The 20,460-nt window shown below is 40.2% G+C and overlaps 1 protein-coding gene across 5 annotated transcripts in view; it reads right to left on the minus strand.

Moving 5' to 3' along the window:
• RyR (Ryanodine receptor) overlaps positions 1-20,159 on the minus strand; it is a 127,474-nt gene extending 107,315 nt beyond the window's left edge. For 2 of the 5 annotated variants that reach the window (XM_087357325.1, XM_087357316.1), the window contains exons 1-10: positions 19,852-20,156; positions 12,633-12,737; positions 12,189-12,287; positions 8,379-8,393; positions 4,094-4,171; positions 3,373-3,448; positions 2,675-2,787; positions 1,883-1,988; positions 1,117-1,210; positions 247-429 (exon numbers count right to left, since the gene is read on the minus strand). In XM_087357325.1, coding sequence (XP_087213451.1) covers positions 247-429; positions 1,117-1,210; positions 1,883-1,988; positions 2,675-2,787; positions 3,373-3,448; positions 4,094-4,171; positions 8,379-8,393; positions 12,189-12,287; positions 12,633-12,737; positions 19,852-19,905 — 923 coding nt within the window. In that variant the 5' untranslated portion in view covers positions 19,906-20,156. Of the gene's footprint in view, positions 1-246; positions 430-1,116; positions 1,211-1,882; positions 1,989-2,674; positions 2,788-3,372; positions 3,449-4,093; positions 4,172-8,378; positions 8,394-12,188; positions 12,288-12,632; positions 12,738-19,851 lie in introns of all 5 variants that reach the window. The other 3 variants (XM_087357330.1, XM_087357331.1, XM_087357335.1) reach the window with 2 other exon arrangements.
• Positions 20,160-20,460: the final 301 nt, after the last annotated feature.

The raw sequence follows: 20,460 nt of genomic DNA on the forward strand, positions 1-20,460 counted from the left end.
GCAGTATTGTGTTTTTATTAATCCAGTTAAATTGTATCGAATTGCAACCATCAGCAAATACTTTAATATGGGTTGTGTGACTTCTCAGTTGCCAGCCATCTCTACTGGCAGTAGAATCCAATGGTTCAACACTGTTAATGCACTGGATACAACCCTGAGCCAGTTCCAACTTCACAACCTATTTCTGTAAAATCCATACTTCTCTTATTCTACGGTTATGCTATTTATCTTCCATAGTTAACATACTTTCTTACTAGGTAGAGCTCATTGTTCTCATTAACTCCCAAGTATCGACCAGTAGTAAGGTGGCGGATCCTCATCGGATGATACCAGTTGATGAAGCCGCCTGCCCATTTGGTTCTTGCCAATTCCAGTCGCCACAGCGATCTAGCTTGACTCATTACACTGCCACCCTCATAAACAACAATGCTGAAAGAAATTAACAATTAATTGCATACAACAGATCACTATGGCTGTGCGTTCTATGATATGGACCATTCAGACTGGAATCACAGGTTTCAATTCAGGTTGAAGCATGTTTCTAAGTACATAACACAAAAAAAAACAATTTCTGTGTTCATTTCCACGTGCGTCTGCCAATGGAGTAACTATCACGTGGCCACTCTTTGTCTTCATACCCCAGGTTTCTGTTACAGACTTGTACCATGACTGGCTACACAGAATTACCATACCAGCTGTTTAAAAATTTAAATTGACCATCACAAACCTAACACTTTGGACATGAAGGGTAAATCCCGTTTTCCTAAATAATCAATTTCTAACACAATTAGAATGAAAAAATTTAATTATAAAAATTAAAAATATTCCAGTGAGATCTGATATTTTCAAGATGAGTATGAAGATGGTTGTTTCTTGGATATAGCACCATGTAATATGGTGTGCATCAACCAACATTTCAGAGGAGCTTAATGCCTGCATCATCACTCTGATGACGGAGATGGTAAGCTCCTCCGAAACACACGTCTATATCTGCCAGACTACACGACTCCACATCCCAGCAGATAGCCATCTTCTTTAAAAACAATTCCTTTCTAAACATATAAAGGACCATACCTCATAACTGTATTTCATCCCTTCCAATAACATAAATCTTACTTTTGTCCAGGTTGATCGGTCCAAGTAGATGGAATCGTGAGGCATTCATCACCCCCATGGAAGAACCTTAACACATCACCACCAAAGACATAACCTGAAATATGAATGTGCAATGTTTCAGTTACGCATCTTGCTTCAGATAGCACTAAACCATTCGTGTATCTGCCTTCAGTTTCCGTTAACAAATACAACCTATAATAATATCATCTAAATGTATATGCTGCAGGTAGTAAATTATAGACCATTCAGACTGAGCAGTCAGTTTTGTGTAATTACAAGCGCGAGCGCGCGCGCGCACCCCCCCCCCCCCCCCCACACACACACACATATATAACAGTTGTCATGTCCACAGTAAAATACAACTATATTTTAATGCAGGTTCATAATATAATAAAACAGAATTTCTTCAAGTTAAGAATCAGAGTTTGAAGTTATTTTTGACAGTGCTCTACTGAGGTAACAACGTTGACATTGTCACTGAAATCACATTTACCAACTTAAGTGAAGTGATGAATTTGAAGTATAAAATTGAAAATTGGCAGTAAAATGAAGCATTTGTTGCTACTATAGATTTGAAAGTGACAATGTTGTGTTTCTGGGTTGTGACATCATGAAGACTCATAGGAAGACACCAAATTTCAAAGAAGTTTCTCCAAATCCACAGAGCACCACAACTTGGAAGAACAACACCATCATCTCCTACCTATACTTTATAGTATGCCTAATTATAATTACTCTCTAGTGAGCGTAAGTGCTGTATACATACCTACATACTTCATCCTGCTGATACCAGTTCCATACGGTTGCACAGACCAGTGAGTCACATGAAAAGATGCGTTCACCACAGACAGGTCATTTTCTTTAGCTGTGTGCTTTAAAATGGCAAGAATGAGACAATTACAGGTTGTATTCCAATATTACGGCCACGTTTTAAGCTACCAGTTTGAAGCTTTCGTCAGAATAAAGACCTCAGCAATCTGCATATTACGTTGTGTGCTTTTCCTTTACCAGTAACACCACGTGGTCAAAAATTACTCTTATGCCAGCGTACATGTAATCATATTAAGTCAAGTAAATGTGGAAATAGTATTTAAAATTCCATCGACGTTTGAAGATATAAATATTTTGTAATGCGCTGCAAAAATGTGACATGCATCGACACCTGCAAATGTGTAAATTAAAGATTGCTACAGGGAGGAAAATACATATGAGAAAAATGGTACAAAGTTTTAAACCAAAAAGAAATGCAATATTCCAATCTGTGAATGGTTAATTCCACTACATCTTCTGAAATATTTACAACTCCAATGATAATCACTTTTACTGTAAAAAGGTGTAATGGGTGGTTACTGCAATGTACTTCTTAAATGTGATTTATACACTACGAATCACATTAATCGATTCTCGTAGAATGATTCTATAACAAAGACCACTGTCTTTGGTTCCTATTTAAAGTAACCACTGTCTCCTGTATCAGTTATTTCAAAAGACAGTTTGATTATTAGTCATCAAAATACAACAGAAATGGTCACAGAAGATCTACAATAAAATAACTTACGAGATATCGCTCTGTAGCTACAGACACCAAAATAAGGTCATCACCAACTCTCACTTTCTCACCCTCAGATCTTTGTTTGGATGCAGGATGTACAGTCCACCAGCACGCTTCACCTACGTCAAAAAATAAACTTGAAATTAGCTTATATGCTGACATAATACAATTTGATTCATCAAATGATCTATTAAATCATTACAGAATTTTCTTAGTCTTCATTTGAAACAATTAAGAATAACTCCAGCAGCTACTGTGACATGATCAGACCACCTGCTGCATCTATATAACCAAGTTTTATTATACAATAAAATCCTTTCGAACTATCAGCCGCGTAAAGTGGTTAAAACATGAAGAGACCGACGTTTCGAGGTCCATCTCTGTCCTTGTCCTCAGAAACCCTGTCATATACACCTGCTCTGGCCCTGTGTGACTGCTGGATGACGTCACGAACTTGCCGATTAGACAACATATTCAACACAGGATACCAGGCCCGGCTTAACATGAAACTTACTTTTCTAAACTGCCTCCTTCACGATGCGGTCCATGTAGCCTCTTGCCTTATCCAATACTTAAGTACTTATTGTAACAGCAATCATGTTAATTTTCTAGTCAGGCATAATTATACCTTGTATGAGAACAATTCTGTAATTTGTGCTTAAAAGGAGTGCTTTCTCTTAAAATGTAAACTGTCGAGTACAAACCTTGGGAATGTTCCTGGAGACCCACATCAAAGGCTAATTTGTCATTGGAAGAGCTTGTTGATAAACAGGCCAAATACTGCAAATGAAATATGAATACTGTCAGGAAAGTCTGCACTGTTCCAAGAATCAAAATGAATCTACAGAATTTTGGTTGCAGAAGAGATACTGGGATGTCACGGTAATCATTTGTATCACTGTTCGTAGCTTTTGTCTTCATGACAGATTGCTAGCACAGGCCAGTAAAATCGACTTTCTGCTGTGATATGTGAAAAGTCGACTTACATCCATGCAGGTTTTGATACTGAAATCATGTCACCTAAAATAAATACCTAAACATACGATTATATTAATTTCTGGCCAATCTATGCACTTGTCAGCTGTTTCTATTCCTGTATTAGTTTGTTCACATGAACTTTTTGTGGATGGGTTTTATTACACATGTTTGCTTTTTAAAAGTGGATTCATGTACCACTTTCTCCCATCATATGGCCCTTACCACAACTCATCTCTCATGTTTCAAAATACGAGCCGTATCATATTCTCACATTTACCACTTCACTTTCAAGCTGTACACTGATAAGGAAAATACATTTGATATTAAAATGCATTTTCTGCAATCATTTCCACTACCCAATTTCATGTTATAATAAATGGCGTATAAGATTTTCTGTTATAATAATCTTAATTTCATAACAAAATAGTGTCATTGCTTGATTCTTACCATATCACTGTTCTGATGTCTCAGGAGAATGGCATTGCCATAGAGCAGAGTTCTGTGACCTGATCCGGTACCTTTACCCTGCGGAAGCCAAGAATGTCATTATAAATTATACAAGACAAAGCTACAGAATCTCACTTTCAGTACACAAAAGAAATTTATGTTCCAAGAAGTTATTACACAGTACAAAATGTTAAACATTTTGGTCAATGGATTTTCCTTTCAAAGGGTTCTATTACTCTTACAGCCATAACTGAATATTATGGCCTCCACATGTCTATCCAGCAAACACACCAGTATTTTCCACCAATTGCATCCACAACCACAGTACAATGCTCACAATGTGGTGCAAATTTCTCCTCAGCAGAGATTTTCCTTCTCAATTACGTACTTAACTCAAAATAAAGAATTACTTCAGGGACAGAGTTTTCATATCAGAATCGATTCCGTCAGCCGAGAGCCTTTATTCGGATGGGAACGTCTATTCAGGTCATTACTTCGCGACTTCTTGAAACAAAATATTTGAAACCTCGTGATCAAAACACATGGTGACATGATGTAATTTGTAAATCCAGAATCCAACTCTGAGTTGTGTTCTAACCAATCAGAAAAAAAAGAGAGACATTTTGTGTCTTGGTTTAATCTTTTCAACTGTCATGACATAAAGCACTTAAATGCAAACTCAATGAATCCAGAAAAATAGTTACAGAAGATTTATGACCTGAAGCAGGATACTTTATTAACTTTCAAAACCAAATCTTGGTTTCAAAGGGTGTTTACAAATGCACCTGACAGACCTTTAAAGAGCACACATTTACCGCAAGCATCGACACAAGGATTTCAATTTTCTCCTACAGTTCCTAAAGAAGTTCCAGTGCCATGAGAACACAAAAGGGCACTTTCAAAAGTGCAGTATAGTCCTGTCATCCTTAGTCACAATCAACTCCATGGATCAGAGTCCTTCCTGAGGACCTAGCAGTCTCTCAGCTACCAAAAAAATTCCCCTCTCTTCATGAAAGTTTGCCATTGGACCCTACTCTGAGCCATTTGAACCCAGTCCACACCCTAATGCTTTATAACCAATTTTAATATTATCATCTCATCTACACCTAGGTCTCCCAAGTGTGGCAAGAGGATCAATGCCCATGATAATAAAGCTGGATACTGGGCTCAACACTCAGCAACTTGTTCAATGTATCGAGGAATTTGGTACGTTGCGAAAGACAGAGTGCCATCTGGAACAATGGTAACAGGAAGAAAGAGTCAAGAGAATGTAATGCAGAAATCAATTTTGGAGGGAATTATGAAGCTCTTTCAGTTATTTAGAATACAAAGTTATACGCATCATATTTTGTAACCTATAAACAGTTGTACCAAACATTGCACTGTAGCTTTTACAAATATTTCTTTGAAAATTGAATATCTTGAGCTGAATCTCAGCCTGAAGAATGGCCGTTCTTTCGGACTGAGGTTTTAGTGGTTCTTCTCAGTCCCTCCAGACAAATGTCAGGATACTGTGGCATGGCCATGTCTTTTCCATTTCATCATTCATTCAAGTAGCTGCCCTATAAACATCATTATTAATAATTTTATTCTGCCACACCCACGTGACAGAAACTCAGTTTCTCATCATAATCTTCCATCTACACACACGAAAAACCATACAGAAGTAAACGAAACCAATATTTGTTACAGATTACTATACCAAACAATTAGAAGCATTGTAGTATAATTAGTATCCCCCAAAGCTAGTTGTGTGTAATTAAGAGACTGTATTTTAAGACAAACTGAAATGTACTTTGTGACAGAGAAGCCAAATTTTTTATAAGTGTCAGCTTTAAAAATGTTAGCTGGTAACAGTTTTATGCTTCCATCGGATGTTCAGATGTATGGTCTTCCTATGAAGACAGAACGTAAGTTGCAATCTCAGTTTTAGCACGTTCTATAGAAATCGAGAATTGGTGCCAGCTCACGAAAAACAGAGCAAAAACCACGCCATCTGTGACTGCAGTAATGTGTACTTGGGTTCAGACTTTATTTGCTCGTTTATGTCAGAAAGGGAAGTCTTAATATATAACAATATATTTTATGTATTTTAATGATCTAATGTAAGTATATGAATTGAATCTGAAACTGCTAGGTTATATTTGAAAAATTAGAAAATATTTTGCAGGAATAGGTATGTGTCAATTTAACAAAGAATTCTAACCCAAAATGATGACACTCCAACAGGCAAATCCTCCTCGAAATAAATGTCTTACATTTCCCTTGAGGTGAAAGTATTTATAATTTACTAATATAGTATGACTTCATCCATGCTGAAAACAGATATCAGGATACAAGAATTTGAGAAATTAACTAAATTTCCCAGCATATTCTGTGCGCCTACAGATCATTATGTTAATTTTAACAGAGCGACAATCTGCCTTCCCACAGTTTTAACCGTGCCTGCTATAAGAGTTTCTTCCCTAGTGTAGAACGGACACAGGTTGTATATCTTTTATTAATATGTGAATATACAATTATTATGGTAGTGCTTTTTTTTTGCAATGGCACAGAAACATTTTCAAAAGTTAAACCATATGGTTCCTAAGTTGCAAAATTTGAAGCAATATTTACCACAAAGCCACTGTATGACTGACATGCAATTTCTCTGTGTAAGTTACATAGAATGAATGTGCCTTCAAATTCTTTTGTTACGCAACCCCACACAACAAAAGTTGTACAAGCCTTCACTTCTGAGTGTCACTATACTCCATTACACTGTTCTTATGAAGGCCGCACGTGTTCAAACCAGCAAGTGGCTCTTGAATGGTTAATGACAGCACAGACTGCGATACTTCATTAATCAATAACAAGAGTACTTTAGCAGGTTGTGTGGGACTGCGTAACGTAAATAATTCTAAAGCACTGAACATTCACTCTGTACAATAATTCAACAGCTGCACAACAGTTAATGATTTATATAAGCAAATATAATATTAGTGAAGCTTATTTATATTGTCAGTTCACATCAAAATTTAAGTATACAAACCACACAGCGGTTTAGTTTTGAAAAATGGTTAGAGAAGAGAAGTACTTGCTTATTTCTTTGAACTCTTTAGGATACTTTCATGTACTCATACACTACTAGAGAAAAATAATTATCGGGTATCACTGAAAACGGCAACTCAGAGCCAGACATTGAGTAAAATTTCGTTTTCTCTGAAAATGTGAGATCTTGTTAGTGTGGGTCCAATGAAAGCCCAGCGTATCAGAGAAAATTAAAGAACCTATGAATTAACAGAGGTACTACACGCTGTTTCACTCATAAATATTCACCCAAAGATTTGAAACACGTCTCTGAATATTTACAAATCACCGTACTAGAAGTGGCTGAGCAAATTACACTATTAGCTTTGAAGGAAGTTATTGGAAATACAAACGTATTTAACTTTCGCCATGCACTGCTGTAGGAAAGAGTACTACTAATATAATGGGAGGCGGAATGTGAGTTGCGTTACCCAGCACGAACGGTTCTCAGAGCTAGAAGACTGGTCTGTCCAATGGACAAGGAAATCAGGTAACTTTTGAATACAGTTGATGCTGTTTGCATTAGAAAACATCTCTGAAACTGGAGCCAACCAGATTTAAAAAATAAAACAAAAATCTGGTCCATAAAAATCGAAAAGATTCTAAGAAGTTATGCTGACGATACAAAACAAGGAATAAATTAATAATTTGAACTGCACATTCACAGACTTGTAATATTCTGCAGCCATTAGTAGAAATCTGAAAGATGTTGTGAATTAAAATATGGTATCCTTTCAAGAAAAGAGAATATTGTTTGTGTTAAAGAATTTTTTGGTAATTAGTCGTACCAGTCTGTAGCAGAAGTCAACTGCTAATTCGGACGACTGATTGCCTGAGACAGTTTTGTCATATTTAATTCGAAAGTTCCAATTCTTTATATTATTTTTGTATGGATTCAATTTAATAACTTTTTACTCTCACTAATCTTGCTTATGCTCACTTATAAAAAAGTTTAGAAAATTTTGTTCCTGGCGTGAAAACATTTATGGAAAAAAAAATGGTTAGTACATTTCTGTTCATACTGGACCTAAATTTTGTTAAACTGACTGTTTCGACACGAAATCTAAGCCACGTTTTTCAGATGCCAAACGGATGATTATGTCTGTCTCTGAGAACAGCGTGAGAAATCAAAAAGAGAACAAAAGAAACGGAATAAAAGCCCCATGTTAAAAATTAAACTGCAACTGATGTTTCTATCCTCAGAAAAAATACTTACAAGTGAATCCTGTTCCTGAAAAAGAAAATATAGTGTGTTGAACAAAAATTCTTATTTGGTAGCACGTCCTGTACAATGAAGATTACTCATAGAAGCACATTTTTATTTTCAACCAACAGATTAACACAACCAAAACAATGGGTCATTTTTAGGGGTTTAGTGGGAGTGAAATTAATTATTCCCGTGTTACACAGACCACCATAACACTGTGTAAAATGCAGTAATATACAGCGTGTTTCAAAATAAATGCAATGATTGCAATTGACGCTTTAGTGGTTACAACAATCAACAACCTAGTTCATACAGACACACTCCAAAATCAGTCACGTGAAGATGACGTAGTTCATTCACTTTCCACTGCAGCGCTGCCTGCCATTGTAGTTAACACAAAAGAGTCATAACAGCAGAAGGGTTTTTGTTGTTTTGGTTTCATGATTCAGAATCCGTGATTGCAGTTCAGCGCTGGCTCCAAAAATTATTCAGGAAGAATCCACTTTCAAGAGAGACTATCAGATGTTAGTATAACAACCTCTTGACTGCTGGTTGTATCTGAATGATGCTGTCGAGATCCGAGCACTGTTCAAAGTTCCAAGAAGTCAACCAGAAAAGCCAGCAATGAACTCAGAATAACATGAATCAATGTTTGGTGATTCCTCCACAGTTCAGATCTTCAAGATACAGATGTTGCAGTCCTTATCAGAAGAGGACAAGGTGAGAAAGGTGGCGTTCTTTGAGAACCAATTGCGCAGTTGTAAGAAGATGAGGCACTTAATTTGTATATCGTCATCAGCGATGAGCTCACGTTCCACCTGAACGGATTCGTAAACAGGAAGAATGTGTGCATCTAGTGAAGTGAGAAAGCTCATGTTAGCGTTGAATTTGTGATTGACTCACCAAAGGTGAGTGTGTCTTGTGCGCACAATACAAACCAAATTTTTTATGGTTATTTCCTCTTTGCTGAGGCTACTGTTACTGGTATTACATACAGAGATATGCAAGAGCGATGGCTGTGACCCCAGCTGCAGGCCGTTCACTCTTCCATCAGGATGGGACACCACTATCTTTTCACTTAACCGTGACAGCATTTGTAAATAATCAATTGCATAAAGTTGGATAGACCAACACCTTGGTCACAAAGACGCCCAGACCTGCAGATTCCACGGCAGTGAGTCCGAAGATGGCTGTCTTCTGGGTTGTTGCGCCGTGTAGTCTGGTAGAAGTTTACCGACGTTACAGAAGACAGCCATCGTCATCATCCCCAGACCTGTCACCTCTCAATTTCTTCTACTGGGTTGTCATCTACAGACCACCGATGACACAGTCCTTACTTGAACCCAGACAAATTTGCTCAAGTCGACGTAGCAATGCAACAGCTCACGTGGGTGGACATTTATCATGTAAACAAACCTGAAGTGTTTCTGTGCATGTACCAAGTTATTTGGTTGTTGTAAATGGTCTGGTGTATTAAGTACAGCCAATTGTAACCATCTTGAAGATTTCTGTCTTCTGGGTTATTGCGCTGTGTAGTCTGGTCGATGTTAACCAACGTTTCAGAGGTCATACTGCCTCCGTCATCAGGGCGATGAATCGCCCTGATGACGGAGGCAGTATGACCTCTGAAACGTTGGTAAACATCGACGAGACTACACAGCGCAACAACCCAGAAGACAGAAATCTTCATATTCACCGCTGTGAGAACCTCAAGTCTTACATGTAACCATCTTATTCATTTTGAAACAAGTGTACATATTGACAAATGTATGGCTTAAATAATCTTTACCATTTGTTTATTAATAAAGAACACACTCGCTCATTTTTTATATGAGTTCATCACAAACAGACTGCTCAGTAAATTAGACAATGCAGCCACTCAAATGCCACTTGCGTTGTGCGTTTGGTACTCCGATGAAGTTAGTTTATGTATGAGCGGATAAATAAAGAACGTTCAGATCACGAAGAGCTCCAATTACTTAATAAAACTTGTATTCAAGCAATTTTCATATTGTAGAATTCTCATCAGTTAACTTAGCAATGCATTATGTATTTACGAAAGATAAAAATTATTATGTGAACGGATGCTTACTAGGCCTCCATTGAGGTTTAGAGCCCACATTACATTGTAGGTTCTCTCTGCCAACAATTAGCATCATAATCCTCCGCACACATTCTCACACCTCAGACGCCGACTAAAGATTTGCCTAGGATCTCTGCTGATCGAAGACCATCCCTGGGGACATCGCCTTCGTATTGTGGCTTACGCACAATCCAGCTGGCAACACCAGCAAACAACTAAGCCAGGAATTAAAGTCAAGCTGGCGATCCAACAGTACAGGGGTTCGAATCCCCTCTTCCTAAACGACAAAGGTCAATCTAAAGCTTCCTAAGCCTGTTACGAGGAGTAAATAACATTGTGAATACACGGAAAATACCTTCATACAACTTCTGGTGCATGGAAAACCACAAGGATTAGCAGGCAGTTGTTTTATTGTCTCCCTGTCATCTTAATTCAATAATCAGCTTGCAGACTAAGCACGACATGCTTTGAGTTGAGCCACTAAGACTCTCCTCCCTAATGTCCAAAAATAATGATAAATATATAGAAAAACAATTTATGATTTAGTCAATTGTGTGTTGTGGTTCATCACTCCACAATGACGCACCTAAAATACACCGAGACTCACCGGGCCGTGCCCAAAGCAACAGCTTGATAAAAAAAATTATGATTTTAATTTCTAACCGAATTCACTAAACTATAACCAGTTCTCATTTCTGGGCACTCGGGAGGACATCCTTAGCACAATAGCATTGAAGCAGAGAATTTAACATGGCGATGGCTGTACTGGGTCAAAGCACGTTCAAGTGAAAAGTGATAGGCCGGAAAACCGAGAATTGAACCTAGCACACGAGGATGGTATACTACAGACAGACTTGAAATTCAGTGAACTTACAGCAAACAATTCACTCACATTTGTTTCAAGCATACAAATTTTTACGTGCTTTGAGATGATCTTTTTTCCTTCGACACGTCTTGCTTTTATTTACGATCCAATCAGAATCATAATTTGCACTCATCCTTACAGTGGAATATGTGGAATTTATTTAATATATGGGATATAATGTATTATATGAACTGAAAATTAATAATGCGTTTTTAATATTACATTGAAAATTACACCCAAAAGTATTTGTGTGTAAATTAACAACAGTAAAACATTCAGTTACTGAATCCAAACGTCGTATCAAATGCATATTTGGTTATCAGAAGCAGATGACAGAGGAGGAACGGTCTGCATTTGTTATGGCAGATTCAAAGCCCCAAAGAAAACAGAAAAGTGATGAGCTCCAACGACGAAGAACTGGGACATTCCACTGCAGCATAAGATACAGCAGAGTGGCACACAGAGCATTAGAGACGGGGACTCGTCAAGGCTGCGAGTTTAGGCAAGCTTCAGTGCCACAGAAAAGTCGTACACCCTTGAAACATGGCGAGTGAACACATCGCGGAACGACGGCAAAGCTAGAAACTTGCAGCTACGCGGTTAGCGAGGCGAGGAACTTAGTTTACGCCGCCGTAACTGTAATAGGGAGCGTTTAATAAATTCATATTTCGCTTTGAGAACCCGCAATGTTAATCACTGATACACTGTAATTATAATATAATTTTGTTCCTCTAAAATAAGTAAAGTCTTCTTGATTAACGCCGATATATAAATTGCTCGACACAATCGTCCAGATTAATTCTAATGCACGTGGCGATCGTCCCCAAAAAAAGCAATTTTCAAAGTTCGGGGTGCCGAGAGGGCAACTCACCGTCTCCGACCCAGCAGCGGTGACCAGTTCCTGGAGAGCTCGCACGGACAAGGCCTGCTCGATCACACACACGCACTGCGACAGGTCCGGTGGGATGTTCTGGAACACGGAAGAAAATTGCTGATTGGCCACGAAAGCAGCCAACACATTTACGCCTGTGTCTAATCACGTAAGTTAGTTGGAGATAATACAGGGCACAGGGGCCCTAAAAGTGCAGTCACCGTCCACAAAATCAAATTCAAATCTCCCGGAAACCGAGCATCGGCATTCCACACTCTAGCCAGTCACTTCAGAGACAAACAACGAGGTTATGTCACTTCGTTATCTGTTCAAACACCCAAAGTTTAGTCACTTTAAAAACAGCCCTTCGTATCAACATGAAGGGGAAATCCAGTGCTTTGTGGATCATAGCATGCAGAGAGAGAAAGCCGAATGAGGACTTGCCTTATCTGCGATCGTTTCCAGGTAGCAATGTCTGTTTCCGAAGCCCTCGGCCGCCAAGCACACTCGCTCGCCGGTGGCAGTGCACGACAGACACACCATGTCTTCCTACGAACAGAGACAGAGAGAGATAGAGTTAGTGGAAACGGGGAATGAATGAGCAGAGCATGTTTAAAAAAGCACTGAAACATTAAACTGCCTGTTTATAAAGAGTATCTTGTGAATATATGCAATGTTCCGAATGCATTACGTGTGCAATTGTTGCTGTTCTAACTTGTAGTTAGGACCAAACGGTCTCGGGTGTGCATTTCATTTTGAGCTGCTGAATTACCAGGACCGAGTCGTATATTTCTTGTAATTTGTATTTGTCCTTCATAGTTCTGTATAGGTTACAGTGAAACAAGAATGTGTATGGACGTCAAGGAAGCCCCATAACATTCCCACGCACGTTTGTAACACGCGATGTCAGGTCTTCATCCTCTGAAACTCGTAAAATCCCTCACATTATTTAACTTTTAAATCTGTCTTTCTTTGACACTTTCCGGTTTGTTTAACTCGTCCATTGTTGATTATCTGATTCGAGAGGCAACGCGTTTTGCAGGTCGCATTGTCGACTTTCGATACCAAGTGCCATTGTTGGTGCCAACATACACATTTATTCTTTCCCGTTTGTTATTTTTTTAATTCGTTCGGTTTTTGCAAGGCGACCAACTTCTTTGTTTAATTATTACGCGAGTGTTTTGTATTCCAACTTCGTAAGGCGCATGGACAAAGACGGTGTTTGCACTCTTCTGTGTCAGGGTTTGTTCCAATCAAATGTTTCTAAATCGTCCGTGCAATATCGTTCATTTTATTTCGGAGATGGAGTCTGATCCCTCGGCATTTATTTTCCTTGCTGTTGGTGACGCACTCCTACGTGGCAAAATCATTTCAAAATTACCGATATCGTGGACAATAAAATGGCTGTCGTCAGACAGAACACTAATAATAATACTACAGAGGCTCGCATGTGCACTTCGTATTAATAACGAATTGGTATTGAGGATTTTAGGAGCGGACATTACTGACAGACGCAGAAATACTTTAAGGGTTAAATTACTTTGACTCTGTAATAGCATTTACCGTATTACCCTGAGCTAAAAACAATGATAATTCGACGGTAAATTCGACCAAAACGACTTTGCTGCATCTGACATTGCACGAGACAGCGTGGCGTGCTTCTTAATGGCTGCAAATGTGTTCAGAACTCGTGGTTTAGTTTAAACTCATAAAACACATTATTATCAAAGACTTAGGCTCGACCGCGTAAGCGATAGCAGAGAAATACTTGTAATTCCTGGAGTGAAGATCGCGGTGATGCATGATGGGAAGCCACGAGAGTTGCGCATTTGTGGAGAATTACTTAGAACCGTAAAAGTTTTCTCGTAAAATGCGTTCTGATGAAATAAAAGGCTGTTCAAAATGAGTGTCGAAACTGTAGATTTATTAATTGTTGCTCAAATTCCCTCGTAGACCTAATTTTTTGGCAACTGCAGAGTTAATTTTCACTTAGAATTAGATTTAAAGATGATTACGCCTAGTGACCCCGTAGGAAATACAAGATGGCGTTGTGACTTATTTCGAGGTTTTGCTCTGTTATTCATTTGAATGTGCAGGGGAAAATGAAGCCTTAGTCAGGGCAGCTGAATCTTCCGTCGAAGTTCGTACCGAACGTAGACAAAGACATTGCCCGAAATTTCCCGCGCCTTAGGTTCAGGAGAGGCAATTTTAAGAAAACCCTGAGTATAGTTGGTAATACTGGAACTTCGGAAACTGTCTAAAACAAAACAGATGTTCCAGGCGCAAGTTCACGCACGCAAAAACTAATGAAACAACTTCGTTAGACTGGGAATCATTACGAAGCGGTGGCAGGGGGTGGGGGACCCAAGAAAGAAAGTGCAGGTGGACGGAAATTAGTCTGAGAACCACGGATTGAGCCAAAGTCCAGGTCGAGACGCTTTGTTGTTTTGTAACAGCACATACCGAGAGTGTGACCGCCAGCACATCTGCGTTCTATTTGTGGCCGATGACCTTAGTGCATCTGCCAAGCAGAGGCTGTGACATATTTAATAATGCTCGCTATCGAAACTCATGAATGGACTTCCTTGATCTGAACAAAGTCTTTTAAGACCGAGGTCTCGACAGACCTGATCAGGAAATCGTAGGCAATCGTAGTCGCGTATTAAAGAATCCGACACGCATAACACAAAAAGAATTACATTTTGAGAATTCAAATGGCCTATTAAACGATCGTTCGCCGATAATTTACATGACACAACTTCTCTAAACAAAATTCTCTCTCTTCATAAGCTGATATTCGCTCAGCTGGTCAACAACTTCCCCGATTTACACGACACCAGTGTCACCGTGTTTAGAATTACAAGCTTAATGTCAACACTGTCCATCCATCTACACCTAGGTCTTCCAAATGATTTCTTTCCAGAATCTCCCCTGCGTCTATGTCAAGTTAAGAAGATCTGAACAACTGTCAGAGAGCAGTTCTCTTTCCGTCTTAATTCCAGTTAACACTCGAAGAAACTTCGATCTTTAACACATAAAAAGAGAGCAGCGAAAATGCGAACTCACTGAGTGTCTGATGAACCACGCCTTCTCGTTCAATGAATGTTATTGGCTGAAATTAAAAATAATTTTATTTAATGTACGATGTGAGGCTTCGAATCGAGATAACGACTCGACATCGAAAATCGATTAGTGACTTTAGTAATGTTTGGTGTGAAAATTAAGATTTCGTGAGACGCAATTTTAATATCGATTTAAAAGCGGTAATTTGCATGTCATTTCCACCGCCGCCTGTTTATAAAGTGTTTCGAGCACTGATTAGTACGTGCGGTGGATATCAGATTTAACGCAGACACGCGAACAACAGAAGAAAAACAAAACACTGACTGGAAGCAACGAGGACAGTTTCATTTTGCCACCACTCGATTCGTGAATCGCGTATTAATTAACGTAGTCTTTATTTAAAAAACAAGAGGCCAAGACACAAATGCACAATCCGTCCACGTGTTTACAGGTGAAACAGAATTCGTGCGCCCGACATGTTCTTTGCCTTCCTTTTGTAGCAGAATTATGGCTTTCTTCTGTGGAGCTCGTCACTTTTGGCCATCTGATGCAACATAACCAACCAGATGGCTTACCGAACCCGAAGGTTCATCGCCTAATTAACCAAAGCCCTCCACCGGACCCTGTCCTGGGTCAACAAAATCCAGTCTCCTTCAACTCCTATCTCCCGTAGATCCCGCCTGAGATTATCCTCCCATCTACGTCTAGGTCTCCCCAGAGGTCTCTTCCCCTCAGGCTTCCCAAATAGTGGACCCAACCAACTAAATGGCTTACCGAACCCGAAGGTTCATCACCGAATTAACCAAAGCCCTCCACCGGACCCTGTCCTGGGCCAACAAAATCCAGTCTCCTTCAACTCCTATCTCCCATAGATCCCGCCTGAGATTATCCTCCCATCTACGTCTAGGTCTCCCCAGAGGTCTCTTCCCCTCAGGCTTCCCAACCAATACCCGGTGCACACCTCTTGTCCCATCCATGCGCTCTGCATGCCCCGCCCATCTCATTCACCGACAATACTAGGGGAGGAGCCACCCTAAGTGAATTTTTCCCGCCTGTCTGCTGACGACGAGATACTTAGTTTTTTCTGAATTTCCTTCTAGCCCCACCTTTCTACTAGCCTCTAGTAAAACTTCTGCGTTCCTCTCTATTGTATTTACGTCGTCCCCCAATAAATTAACATCATCCGCAAATGCCGATAGTCGATGTGTCCCGTTCAATTGCAACTAAAAGCAGGCGCCAGTCGAGTGGCTTTGTAGACATTATCAGCTTTCTCCGCGTTCACACGACTCCTTCTTCTGTGCGTCTTTCTGACGCGACTGATAATTCCTCTCTAGTGCAAGACCAGGCACGCCCACACGCATGAGTGTCCAATCACTTAGACGTCGGTGGATCGACGCAGTGACAGAGAAACGTGAATCAACGCTGAAAAGTCATCAGAAATGAACATTAAGACAAGTTTCGTTTCTAGTGAAGAGGTCGCTTATGTATTATCAAGCCCATATTTTTTTTTAAATAATACAAATTATTCCGGTTAATCGCAGGTGTCGACGGGCACGAAGATGCAACTCGAATGACATCGATTAGGTGCTCATTTCGACTTCAGACGAAATTGTTCGAGTTGATAATGCTTCGAGCCTCTAACCTCATTGCTATAAACAATCCTGAATGTGTACGTTTTGTTTAATTATAATATTAGTCTTTGTATTATAGTTCTTGTCTATCGGCTTTAGTTAAGGCACTTCAAAGTTGTTTGCACGCGTGGGAATTAACTTCCTGCTCGGTGCTCCGAGTGACGACACGCGCAGGATCTAATTTGTGTTGTCAGAAGCAAAATTAATGCATTCATGACACGCGACTCGGGCCTCCTGATGGAACGTTCCTCCGCTTAATATCGTGACGAAGACTGCGGGGCTTAACGCACCTTCCGGATACAGTAAAGCTCTCATTTCTCCAAAACAGTGTTGTCACAAATAAAATTCAGCAAAAACTGTACTCGAACCCAGGATAAAGAGAGGAAAGGCGTTAATACTTTGTGGTCCCACCCTATAGCTCGTAAGAGTTTGTGGTAAGAACCTAACCTAACCTAACCTACAGTAACCTAACCTAACCTAACCTAACCTAAAGTAATCTAACCTAATCTAACCTAAGCTAACCTAACCTAACCTAATCCACCGTCAGATTCTTCCACTGAACATGAAGTTCAACGGAGATGCACCAATTATTCATCCTGGTGGATCTTGTAATGACACAAACTTAAAATGAGTCTGCTCAGAACAGCGTCCAGTGTAAGGGGACTTCAGTAATTGCAGCCATGAACAATAAACAGGTTTTCGAAAGACACGTCAGTTCTTGATTAGCCGCTAAAGGAAATTTCTGTGCTCTGCTCTCGGGGTGGGAATTTGTCCGAGAGCCACATCACTCGTCGTCATAGTCGCCGGTATCATCATCATCATGTAGCAGTTTGTTATTTTATACAGAAATGATCTCGCATTTTGTTTCATGTGCGTGGTCTAACATTATTACGAGTTGTGACTTGCATAATAACCTTCACATTTACAGTCCGTTATTATGGCTGCCTGGAAAGCGAAACCTTTGAAAATCACGGCACTTGGGGCTTAAAATTTGAAACAGATTTTACTGCACTCTTGCGGGCAAAGTACGTACCATGCGTGGATCAGATGAACTTCCGGTCTGAACCTACTTCCCTTCCGCTTTGGTATATTATTATGAGACGCTTAATAAAATCTCAGCTTACTTTTAACATAAATCCAACAATGTGGAATCGCTTCAACAAATTCGGTTCGATTTAGTTGGACAGACGCCCACGGTAGAAAATAGAAGCAACAACCACGAAGCACTCTCGAGGCTTCCCTGGCAAGTCCACAAAATAACGTCCCGGAAGGAGACATCTTGATTCTACAGCGCCGTGTCTCCGAGGCAAAAATAATGGGCCATTTGCTGTCCTCCTTGAGTTACTCTAATACGAAGATAATGAACATGGCCGGTGAGCGCACATCACACGTGGCCGCGCACATGACAAGTCGTCATAACCAGAACACGTGTCCCGATCATTTCGGGAGAATGAAATTCAGAGCAGGAACCCCCCCCGCCCCTCAACAGCTGCTCTTGGCCTGAGGCTCTCAGTAAGGCTATTTTACATCTTTTACGCTGTTGCAACAGAAAAGACTTGCGAGCTTGTAACTCTGCCCCTCCCGGGGGAGGGGGGCACTGGTATTTTCAATGGTGCACTCTCCTGATGGCGATCAAGCCCCCACTTCGAAAGGACCATCGCCATTCATGGCTAAAATAATCTTCAAATTTACAATATTTTTCCTGCTTTGCGCATGTGATTTCGCATTCTTCGAGGTTAAATCATTGAGTTTATAACTGCCTTGAAATTAGTACATTTCAATTTTTTTGAGTTCGCTGTATACGTTAATACCTGTATTACATCAAACCCCATCAAAATCTGTCAAAAGACTCTGACGATATTAATGAGATTACAAAAGTAAGGGAAATTCTGCAACAGTTTATTTATATGAACGGCGATACAGCTGAGACCTGGGCTCGCCGCAGCTCGAAGTCAGAGTCCGTTTGTGGCGGCGAGAGAGCAAGACTGCTCGCACCAAGGACAGGCCACGTGCAAAAGTGGAATAGAGGAATGCAGTGCGGGTTGGACCTCGTGTCCGCCCGTTTGTCCGATCGATTCAACACGAGAACAACTCGGACGGATCTGGATTAAATTTGATGTCGAAGTTGTTCTACTCTGCACGACCTCTTGAGTATCCTACGAGGGGACGATGAAGGTCGTGAGGTGGACATCGGTGCTCTGTTCTGGTGCCAGAGGTGGGAACTATCTAACAATGAGGAATACTACGTAAAACCTCAATCAGACTAGGAGGCACCCGGGCAAAGTTTTGAACCCGGCACCTCATGAAACACAAGCACTAGAGCTAACCAGTCGGCGTCGACATTCATTCAGAGGATACACAGATAAACCCAAATCACCAAAGCCACTATGTGACTGTATTGTTCTCAACTCGCAATTTTGCATAATCTTCGGGAGAATGTGGTGAGTAAGTAACATCATGAAAGTGTAATGATACGAATCATTCAACAGGTAGGAAGTAACGACGAGGTAAAAATCCATTGTTAAATTTTACCTCAGTCTGCGCATTGACCAGTTTCGCCTGTTATGTGTCCGAAACACAATGTAATAGCAGAATGAAAATGGACTGGGTACTGAAAATGTTTTCTTTTAAATGAGGGTAAGTATGAGAATATTAACCTAACTCCAATGCAGTTCTTCTACGATCACAATATTAGAAATATAAGACACTCGCATCATAGCTGTTGACGATTCAGTACCTTAAAGTCAAAACTGATAATAAAGTAGTAAATTATAATTTTATTAATCAGTTCCGAAGCAACGAAAATTAGTAATGGCAGAACAGTAAGAAATGACGTAAGAATGTTTCGTCTTGAACGAAAAAGTAAGAAAAACACATGACCTGTCCACATCTGGTCACCTAGGTGTTCACCGCTCCATGTGATTGGATTCAACAGGCTACTGAATTAAAAAAATAAGAATGCAACTTACAGTACGAAGAAATGAAACATCATCTTGCTCAGAACCTCCTTCGCTGTCAGCCATCCTGAAGAAACTCCTCTACTTCAGTGAAGAAACGATTTTCTTGTATTAAAGTGAAACTCGGTTTGAGTCCTAGGGATAAGCACTGTTTATCACAATTAACGGCATCTTGATTCACAAAATAACCACTGTCCTACGCCAATAATTTTCTCCTGTGATCGGAATTGTTTTAGTCCGGACTGAGGTCGAGAGTTCGAGAATCAGACGTTCGAGAGGGGATCGATGATGATCTGCTAACACCCGTGCTTCCAGCCCCACCGCCTCCCCGCGACTGCAGCGTCGAAGTGGGCCACCACTGCAGAAACGCCGATCTGTTCAGTGCACCTACCCCCTCAGAACGCAGTCTTCGCTCGTTGCCGTCGGCCGGTTGCGCGTGTCGCTGCCCCCCTGCAAAATACTGATAATTCTTGATGCGTGAGGACGGTAGTTGCGTATTGCTGCCAGTAAACTTACACAAGGCTTGAAATCATTCAAAAATCCCTATTTTTCCCTGCTGTTTTCTCTTCTAAGCTTCAGAATCAGCAAGCACGTTGGGAAGGTAAAGGGATCAGCCTTTAG

Source organism: Zootermopsis nevadensis, unplaced genomic scaffold (assembly GCF_977971745.1).
Source record: "Zootermopsis nevadensis isolate Lab colony 2312 unplaced genomic scaffold, Znev_1.0 Znev_ptg000002l, whole genome shotgun sequence".
NCBI classification, from domain to species: Eukaryota; Metazoa; Arthropoda; class Insecta; order Blattodea; family Termopsidae; genus Zootermopsis; species Zootermopsis nevadensis.